Source organism: Paramacrobiotus metropolitanus, unplaced genomic scaffold (genome assembly GCF_019649055.1).
Source record: "Paramacrobiotus metropolitanus isolate TYO unplaced genomic scaffold, Prichtersi_v1.0 Parri_scaffold0000060, whole genome shotgun sequence".
Classification (NCBI taxonomy): Eukaryota; Metazoa; Tardigrada; class Eutardigrada; order Parachela; family Macrobiotidae; genus Paramacrobiotus; species Paramacrobiotus metropolitanus.
Genome location: NW_026570280.1, coordinates 702,105 through 713,030, shown reverse-complemented (window position 1 = coordinate 713,030; position 10,926 = coordinate 702,105). Strand labels below are relative to the sequence as shown.

The following is a 10,926-nucleotide window of genomic DNA, read 5'->3' as shown; positions in this document are numbered from 1 at the left end:
CCATCAGTTTATTCCGTAAATTCAGAAATTCATAATTAAATTTAGGTCGATCTGCGTGCACGGGAAAACACGTGTGTTGGCTTCAGCTCGCACAGCGTTCGGAAACGGGCGTTTGCTGCGTGCACGGGAATATGGCACGGGTTTTTTTTTGGGCGTACACGGATTTTTTCTTGTACCGGTTTTCAACGTCTTCAACTTTACACATCGTTAAATTGTGATAGCTCTCAATGTGTACGAGTACTCTGTAGATGAGCTATCGAAACTCAGATTTTAAGAATAATGTTTCCGAGTCAGGCTTTTGGCAACCCATCCGACGGTACTGTACAGATCTGCAATTCTCATGGCATAGACCTACGGCATCAATAGCACTTGAACGTGCAAACTTCTTTTAAATAACGCAAGTCTCCACAATATTTGGGTATCCAAAAGTCGTTAGAAAGAAACCTTCGAAGCGCTTTATCTTTCAAAAAATTTGCGAAATAAAAAATTACCCGTGCACGCAGCCAGCTCCCGTGCAGACCTCAAAAGGTCACCCGTGCTCCTAGCCAACGCCCGTGCTTACCCGTACGCGCAGCCATAATGTTAAATAATTTAACATTGTATTTAATTTAATTTAACTTAATTTAACCTTGTGTCTAATTTAATTTACAATATTCAAATTTAGTATTTAGTATTGATTAACAAGATTTAATTGAATTTAACATTATTTATATTGTATTTAATTGTATTAGCAGCAATGTTGCCCTGTCGCAGGCGCCCGCCCTTCTAAAGATTCCCCTTTCGATTTCCGTTACAACAACTAACCTTCTCTGCGGTACTTGTATTAAAAAAATTTTGAATTTATTACTTAAGAAACCCTGGGAAAACGGTATTGCCGCACTATACCGGCGGTTACGTGCATGACACGAGAGATCTTCCCTTGTGGTACGCGCTAGAGATAAAATTATAAAATCATGCAAAGTAGCGCTAATTTGACCGTGGCGATCCGCAACACGCACTATTTAGGTTTAAATACAATTATGTAAGTCCTGTGTGCGTAAGTGTGTTGGTGTATAATACTCGCATTTACTGTCCACAAAGCGCAAAGTATTACCGGCGATCGGACCGATGTTCACCTTGGTCCGAAGAAAATCGCCTCAGGTTTAATCTACCGCTACGCGGCTCTATCTCGTGTCAGGTCATAGCAGGGTTTAGCTCTTGAACCAACTTTCCCGTTTTCCCTTCCATGACTTTACACGTGATAGAGCCTCTCCAGCATACAGACGAAGAAAACCACCATTCAACAAATCAAGAAAAAAGAGCGCTTAAATCGTTTGTACTAAAGTTCATAAAAATGTCTTACTTTATTTTAAGTTGCAGGATACCAAGCCTGTTAACAGCCCGTGATCGACGATGCAGTGGATGGACGACTGCCTGAAAGTAATTAACCGAGCCATTAAGTTTATTAAGCATCACAAACTAAGCACAAAACAAAACAACGCACCCAAAAATATCCTCGCTCGCTGTGCGCGGATGGATAGCCGCTGCTTAAAAACAACGCCGCCTCGCCCGGCCTGCGCTGAAAGTCTGAATCTGAGTCTGATTCTGAATGCTAAAAGCGATGTCTCAACTGAGCCGTTTCTGCGCAGCAAATAATCGGAATAAAGTAAGTACGGGTAGAATGGAATCGAAGTGTAGGATGGAACCAATTGTCAATCGACGCGTGGCGACTGTGCATAATATTATTTTTTATCGCCAGAGCCAAAGAAAGCGGCCAATGGCAGCATAAAGTACTGAGGTGCTCAAGTGCTGCTGCAGTTAAATTAAGTGACTTACTTCAAACTAGTTTAACATTATTACTGTGACTTTTGAAAATTAATATCAAAACAAAAAAAGACATTTGGTGGTGTAAATTTTCTGACTTTACTACGTTAAAACAGCAGGCAACACCAAAATCACGATTTCTATGCAGCTCTCGAGCAACGTAGAAACAGCATGTGCCATAATATATCTTACAAGGAACAGCTTCTGCTTCGCTTCCGCGTTTCTTGTGGCTTATGGTCGCAGTTCAAATTCTAACTTGATTTCTGAGTGGCTCGTACGTTACTTGCGCATCGAAAATACTAGTGTTGGTTTGGGATAGTGGCTGAAATTTTTTATGCGGTAGAGTTTTCTGTTTATGGTACGAACACTCCCAAAAAATAAATATTGGAAACATTTAAACTACAAAGTACAAACTGCACACTAACGCTGAACGATATTTACGTAGGTGCCGCAACTTGCAGGCTCAAGATCTTGTTTGTTCAAGTTGAGATTATCAGCCTGGTCAAGATTTATTTTCTCATCCTGGGAAACCCACGATGCTCTGATATCCGGGAGCATGTATATTTATTGCTAACGAAGTCACAAATTTTGTGTGCTGTAGAAGTACGAGTATATTTGCACCGTTTTCTCGCTACTGTAACGTTATTTGTAAGCCGAAAAGTTCCTTTTTGTGTTTTTGTACTGGGAAATGAAAGGTCACCTGACTTCAAAAAATTCCATTTTTGTGTGCTTTATACTCGGCAGTTTAAAGGTCAGCTAACTTGAAAAGTCCCTCTTTGTGCTCTGTGTGTGTTATATTTGATTTGTTACTGTTAATCTCTGAATAAACGCTTTCAACTACTAGCTAATTAAAATGCAATTTTTAGATTGCTTTAATTACTGAGATTTCGAAAAGCCAGCCATTGTGAGGAGCAAGCTTTGAATCTATCCGTTCTCTGTCCGTCAGATTTTTGTTAATTTTTATGGCATAGGAAGTTTTACTGAACAAAATGTTTCTTTCAGGCATTCGAATGCTGCAGCCTGATTACGGAAACTGGCAGCTGTTAAATATGTAAATTTTTTGAAAATAGATAATATTACTGAATAAACTGTATTCGCAAATCATAACACTTACGGATGTGCTGAAAATGCTCTAAGCAACTAATTATTAACTACTAATAGTAACTACTAGTTGCTACTTGTTACTACCAATTACTACTATTAATTTCACTAGTACCACTAGTATTTCGAAAACTGAAGGTTATTTCGAAAGCTTTACCGAAATCAGCTTTACCGGAACAGGCATCAATGGCACGGTTAAAATATCTTTTTATGAAATAAAATGCATGTGACACAGTTTTTGAGCATGCCGAATCTAACAACGTTTTCATTTTTTTTAATTTATTAAGCCAGTTTTCTGGAGTGAACATCTTTTCAGACTCATGAGCATAAGAACCAACACGTGCAAGCAGACTATTCTTACGGCCCTTTTTACCAGAGTAGACTGACACACATCTGACTGAGATTCCATTAGATTCAATGGCGCTTTTGAGATCTTTGTCAATGTAATCATCGTGTCTGGTGACGGGTCGGATCCAAAGGGGGTGTGCCATGTAGACAGTAGTCCTTCGCACATGCTAATAATGCTATCACTTCGATAGTGAAAAAATTTCGCTATGCTATATACGGATTTACGGACTCGCGGAATACAATTGTGACTGCAATCATCATCGTACATGTCATGGTAAACCTTCTCAGAATGACCTCGTGTGCTATTCCTGCTATCGCGATCGCCATCGTGAATTGAAAGACTCACTCTATTGGTAAATGTACCGTGGAAACGTTACTGTTATGGTAACAGTGTTATACTTATCGATTGCGCCTGTTTCCGATACGTTATGGAACCTCGATATTCGAATGGCAAATTAGCGAACAGTGGACTGGACTGGACAGTCAGCGATATTTGATGCACCCCACTAATAATTCGGCATTCGAATATCGCTGACTATGCAGTCCTGACGCTGGTGTTTTTGGATAACCGCTTTCGATAATTGGGGGTCCCGCGAGATCCACCGGATTCTGTAAACACGTGTTAAGGAAAATGGCCCGGTACATATCGTCCAAAATGGTATACAATTACAGACACAATAACTTTCGCTTGCGCGCACTCCGAATCACTTTTTTGTAATACTTTATGTCATTCTGAAGCTAAATGATTTATTTGCATTGTTCTGAAAACCGTTTGCGCGCGCAACATCCGGTTGTCGAGATCTGGCGTACTAAAATGGGCGAAATTTTAAATGCATTGTCGTGTACCAAAAGTCTGGTTATTACCCGATCTTTTTCGAAACTTTGCTGTAAAAGGCACATGGCTGTAAAGTCGAAAGTGAACCAATATCAGATTTACAGAATTTTTTTCCGATTTTAAAATGAATTTCAAAACTTTTGAAATTCATTTTTAAATTATGGGAAAGTGCTAAGAACCTGAAATTGGTTCACTTTCAACCTTATGGTCATGTGTCTTTTACAGCAAAGTTTCAAGAAGATCGGGTAATAACCAGACTTTTGGTACACGACAATGCATTTAAACGTTTTGCCCATTTTGTTTCACCATATCTCGGCAACCGGATGTTACGCGCGCGAAATGTTTTCAGAACAATGTAAACAAATCATTTAGCTTTAGAATGACATAAAATATTCCAAAAACGTGATTCGGAGTGCGCGCAAGCGAAAGTTTTAGTGTATGTATACCATTTTGGACGCTATTTACCGGGCCATTTTCCTTAAATGTTGAAGCATCACCATGTGGCAACGTACGAATATAAAAGGGGCTGGCAGTTGCGTGGGCAAGCACTTGCTGTACTTGCTGCCGTCAGCCGGCCCGTGTTTTACGTTGTTGGTAAGCATGGTACTTATGTACCGCTTATGCTGATTTAACCGGATGTACTGCCGTACGTTAAACTCCAGGCGGGTGACGACAGCAAGTATAGAATTTCTAAGACACCTTTCCCCTTTCCCAGGCGTCTATCAGACTCTTTTATTGTCTGGAGAGGCATGCAGTAAGTTAATACTGATTATGAGGTAATGCCATTCAAATTTGATGCATACGTGTAACTTTCGATTTTAGTGTTATTGAACTACTTGGTATTTATCGTTACGTATGTACTTCGTATGTTACGCACTGCTCACACGTATGTCACGCACTACGTATGTTACGCACTGCTCACACGTACCAAAGACAAGAACTTTGTGACCAACAGATGCGGATCCATCAATATTTGTCGCTGTGCACTGGTGAAGTCCGCTGTCATTCACTTGCATAATATGCCCAGGCCCCAATTTGTTCATCCGAGATAATAATTATATTTGCTCGAATGAACAAATCCTGGCCAGGACCAGATGGGAAATTCTTGCTGTCTATGCATTAAAAAATAGTGTACTGTAATTACAGCTTTTAGAGAGTTTTATCACAGAGACCCTAAGTTATGTATGGTTAAGTACGGTTACCTGTGCAGATCTCAACAAGATTCAGCAGATAGGAAGGCACAGTGAAGCCCTAGTGGCAAGTCTGGCGACTGTGAGGTACGAAATGATCCGTTTAAGCAAGTTACAAACTGTGATGTATTAGCTTAGCAACCAAAATTGTGCTACCACAGTACTAACCTGTTAAGGACAGTGGCCCGGTACCTGGTGTCAAAAATGGGATACATACACTAAAACGTTCGCTTTCGCGCACTCCGAATCACTTTTCTGTAACACTTTATGTCATTCTAAAGCTAAATGATTTGTATACATTGTTCTGAAAACCGTTTGCGCGCGCAACATCCGGTTGTCGAGATATGGCGTACCAAAATGGGCGAAATTTTAAAATTCGTTTTAAAATTATGGGAAAGTACTAAGAAACCTGAAATTGGTTCACTTTCGATTTCATGACCATGTGTCTTTTATAGCAAAGTTTCAATAAGATTGGGTAATAACCAGACTTTTATTTCAGAAAAATGCATTTAAACTTTTTATTTAAAAATGCATTTTATTTAGCTTTAGTATGATATAAAGTATTACAAAAAAGTGATTCGGAGTGCGCGAAAGCGAACGTTTTAGTGTATGTATCCCATTTTTGACGCTATGTACCGGGCCATTGTCCTTAATTATTGGTCGTATTAATAAATCAAATGCTCTATGAGCAGGCCAGAGTTAATGTCATAATAATTTCAATGCGTGACACATAGTTACCATGTTGGCGATGCATCCGTCCTTCTTCCACGTCACTGACGGCGGAGGGATTCCGTCAACCGGACATTTTGTTGTAGTTGTGTTGGGCGGCGGTTCCATTTCTATGTATGGGACAATCGCTCCTACGAAAACTTTTGGTGATTTTCTTTCTCATTATCACCAATTCTTGATCTAAATTTTTTACTTGCTGAAGATTCTTTATTTATGAGTATAAAACTTCCAGAGATTTGCCAACAGACAAACCAGGGAAACCGCCTCTTTTTTCTCACGCGAATTGAGACCTACCTGTTTCAGGGACAGGGTATCCACTTATTAGTGCCGGCAAACAAATACAGTGAATTTGTTTGCCGAAACTAATAAGTCAATACCATATTGTCAGTATGATGCGCAATAATAATAAGTCTATACCATATTGTTAATATGATGCACATTCCACTGATTCCGGTATCAGTAGTAAGGCAATAGGTCTGGCAGGGACACGTGATTGGTCAGACACGCCCCCTTCTCTGATTGGTCAGACACGCCCCCTTCTCTGATTGGTCAGACGCGCCCCCTTCTCTGATTGGTCAGACACGCCCCTTCTCTGATTGGTCAGACACGCCCCTTCTCTGATTGGTCAGACACGCCCCCTTCCTGATTGGTCAGACACGCCCCCTTCTCTGATTGGTCGGAACCGCCCCCTTCTCTGATTGGTCGGAACCGAACCGGACTGAACCGCATCGGCCAGAATTGAACTGGTCAGAACCGAACTTAGACCGGCCGAACCGTACTTTACCCCCTTTCTTTTGTTTATTTTTCCCCTCCCTCTTTTATTTTGTTTCACATGACAATGAACAAAGTTTAAGTAAAACAAATCAGGCCGCATGAACATACGCAGGAGTAGCAGTACAGTCTTTGACAAAAATACAATTTCGGTTAAATTTCTGATGGTCATTGTATGGATCTCCCGGTGTCCAGTTGCTCATTGTAAATCGACAGTAATGACATTTAACTGTATCATCAGATCCGGTGTAGTACAGTCCCGTTCTTGCCATGGCGCCTGCAGAAGGAAGGAGGTGTGGCCAGTTCGCAAAAGTACTGAGTGGCCCGTCGGGGTTGTGAAGTTTACTGACGTAATTGCCCAGTTCTTCGGCTAAGGCATACACCTGCTCCTGCCCGTCCCAGTTACCAACCAGGTCAGCGGGTATGCTTGAAAATCCAGACCAGGCTCCAGCAATGGCACAAGCCATGATGCCGATGGCATCTGTGCATCCTCCAGTTAACATTGTAGCGTGGAGGGTGGATTCGAATGAATAGCTACTGCGGCGACCAATAGCAGCGCAGTAAACAGCAACAGGGACGGCTTCCAAGGGGCTAGTACCGACACCAATAGCTTTGAACAGTTTCTCCTTTGGTTCGGCACGTTGCGCATAGTCCAAAACAATCATCATACGTGTATAAAATTTCTCACGTACACATTCGGGGAGAGACTTATTGCTGTACTCAACAAGAGCGGATAGAAACTCCAGCTCGGTCAGCTGTGGATTCTTTAGAACCAGACTGATGGCATAGGCCTGCAGTTGTGCTCCAGCGGCAGCTTCATTGGAAGAGTGGGTGAGCCGAGCTACACGGTCTACAGAGAAACTCATCTGCTCCGTCCGATTGTAAAAGTACAAGGGAAACGCTGTTATCCAAGTGGCGGCATTACATTCTGTTCCGCGGTTGCGGACTGTCATAGCCGCAGCGGTCCAGTCTTTTTGGGGAGAATGTTTCCAACTGGCAATAATGGTGGTCAGTTCACCAAAAGCTTGGCGCTTAGTGTGGTTGTGGTAAAAGGTTTGGCTACATTGTCGTGCGGCATTCTCCATGGAAAAGAAGCCGGTATCCAGTAGAGACTTGGCGTAAGCGTGCGTTATTAAGAATTTTTCCCAGTAAGTCGAGACCTTGCTACGCACCCCCGCCAAGTTCATGTGACAAGACGTGGGGCGTCTCAGGGGTGTTCCGATGCATTCTCCAATCAATGCACCTAATAAACAGCCTTTGTACTGATCCATGGCGTTCAGAATTGCGAATAAATTCCTAATCCAACCAGCTAAGATAGACCACGTCGTTTTCAGAATTCAAACTGGCGATGACCCACATTCTGTCTCGTCCTCTCTCATTTGACGATGGCTAATCCAAACTGGCGCTGACCTATATTCGTTGTTCCATAACTAATCCAAACTGGCGCTGACCTATATTCGTTGTTCCATAACTAATCCAAACTGGCGCTGACCCACATTCTGTCTCGTCCTGTCTTATTTGACAATGGATAATCCAAACTGGCGCTGACCCAGATTCTTTGTTCCTTGGCTAATCCATACTGGCGCTGACCCACATTCTCTCTTACTTTTCACTTTAACTAATCCAAGCTGGCGATGGCCGAGTTTTCTTCAGTTATTCCGAATTCTAGTTGCTGTTGCAGTTATTGCAGTTGCGCTTTCAAAAAAAAATGGATTTTGACCTTTCGGAATTAACCTTTACGCCAGCACAACGGGATTACTCTTCTGGATCTTTCCATTTAAAGTTTCTAGATTCTGGGGAAATTCAGATCATCGGCTTTCGTTGTTATAAGAAGTCCTTGACACTTTCTGTCGCGGAATTTTTGCAGATTCTCAGTTTCGTACGTGATGATCCGTACAGCATTCCTGTTTCTGTTGGCGGTGATCGTTGTCACGACAAATCCTCTTTCACGAAGGATTTCGGTAATGGCTTATTGGCGAAATGCATTACTGTTAACGGGGTCACGGTCATTCAAATCGATCGTTTCACAAGCACCGATGCGAATTCTGACAGTCGTGCAAGAATCCCCAAAAAAGGAATTACGTTAATGAAGGACCTAAAGTGGGATAATTTACGTCGCTCACTGTCATCCATTCAGAACTTTAATTTTCAACCGTTACCATTGGAATTCCATCACGAATGCGCCTCGGCTATTGTTTCGCTTGCCAACGACCAAGCGAATGGTGACGTGTGGAAAATTGCACAGGACGAGACTTTGCTTTACCGCTTGGAAACAAAGTACATTGATATACTGTCCAAATACAGCGTCTATGACGTCACTGGCGCTCCATCGCCAGTCGAGTTCTTTCGCCAATGGGATTTCAACATTGTAAGTCTTCAAGCGTAACTACTTTCCAAAGTAAGATTTAGTTTGAAGCCGAACGCTCTACTGTTCACATCAAAATGGCTTTAGTACGGGCTTTGGAAGTTTTGGGGGTGCATGAAGATTTTACTATCTACAAAATCAACGCTGTAGTTAGTATGTTCTGGAACCCCAAGGACGTTTGCTTCTTTTTAGTGTTCGATGCCAAACCGGACGGTTCTGGGTTGAAGAAGGCCATGGACAAAGGTGTTCGTCTGGCATATGCCGATATCAACTGTTTGTTGGGTATGATTAGAAACGGCACACTGCAGGATTGTATGGACCGAGCCATTATCGACAAGGGTGCTGAAAAGTTCTCACTTCCGGGACAGGGTTGTGTGGATGTTACTGTCAGCATTCACCCGAAATACGGCCGCATGATTCGTTTCTCTCAACCTCGCCGGACTATTCAACTACCATATCAGGGATTTATCAACCTCATGGAGGAAATCTACATCCAGCACAGGGGTCGCGATGTTGTTGTCTAACCAGATGTTTCTTTTCCTATTAGCATATCTTACTTAGCATTTACTCTCTTCTGTTTGTTGTGGAAAAAAAAAGGCTTAGAAGCCATTATTTGTGTCAGTCTTAACTTGAAAGGTATATAAAGGGTTCAAGTTGACACTGTCGCAATTAATGCTCGCAGCCATGGATATTCGCAACGTCATTCTATCCGTCCAATTCGACAGACCTATTAGTTTGGAGAAAGTTTGGAAATCGTTTCCGCAGAATACAAAATCCGTTAAAGGATTGAATGCTGTGACTTTAAGTCTGCAAAACAAAACGTTCTGTCAATTATTTCCTCACGGCAAGGCTATAATAAATAGTGCTAAAAGTATTGCGGGGGCGTACTCGCTTTTAAAATGCTATCAAATGATGCTTTATACCCAAGGTATAGAGTTACACATTAAGGACAGCTGTGTCGCAAATACCGTTTGCACTTACAAACATACGCACAACGTTAACTTGGTAAAACTTTACGAAAAAGCTGAACACTTTTCCGTAAATCGTTTACTTGAACCAGAGTTATTTCCTGCGCTAAAATTAAAGCTATCGTACGCTACGATTCACATTTTTCATACCGGTAGTTGTGTAGTCCTTGGTTGTACTTCTTCGGAGCAAATTCAAGAAGTTTTTGAATTATAATAAAACTCTTAGATCCTTCATCGGAAAACTCCAAAATCTGAATTGATAACGGAGTTTTTCACAGTAAAAATTAGGAGTTTTTCGAAAAAAATTATTCATAGGTAAAGCATACAAATAGCGGTTAAACAACGGAGTTTTTGGAAATGGAAAAAGTGACTTTTGATTTCAGATTTAAAACTCCTTGTTCACTTTATATTTCTGGTCCAACTATGTCCGGAAAATCCACCTTTACGATGCAACTTTTGCGGAGTATTCCTGATAACTTCACGCCAGCACCCATACGGATAGTGTATGCGTACGGTACATGGCAAGAGGCATTCAATAATTTTGATAAATCCATCGAGTTGCTGTCGGGAATGGATAAAATTTTGGAAGATGAAAATTTTTTCGATAGAAATGCGCCTACGCTTCTTATTCTTGATGATCTCATGGAAGAAATATCAAAAAACCCAAAGTGCTCAACAATATTTACCAGAGATGTGCATCACAAAAACGTTTCTGTGATCTTTATATCGCAAAATTTATACAAACAAGGTAAAAGTATGAGAGATATTTCGCTTAACTCACAATATTTAATTTTATTTAAATCTGTACGCGATGTA

General features: G+C 41.3%; 1 protein-coding gene across 1 annotated transcript; it reads right to left on the bottom strand.

Moving 5' to 3' along the window:
• Positions 1–6,869: 6,869 nt before the first annotated feature.
• On the bottom strand, positions 6,870–8,048 carry LOC129593191 (ADP-ribosylhydrolase ARH3-like). The gene has a single exon (XM_055489398.1). It carries the CDS (start codon positions 8,046–8,048, stop codon positions 6,870–6,872), a length of 1,179 nt encoding a protein of 392 aa, XP_055345373.1.
• Positions 8,049–10,926: the final 2,878 nt, after the last annotated feature.

What these genes read in the sequence shown, in the direction of transcription:
- LOC129593191 (XM_055489398.1), bottom strand. Translation starts at nt 8,048, where the DNA reads ATGGATCAGTACAAAGGCTGTTTATTAGGTGCATTGATTGGAGAATGC.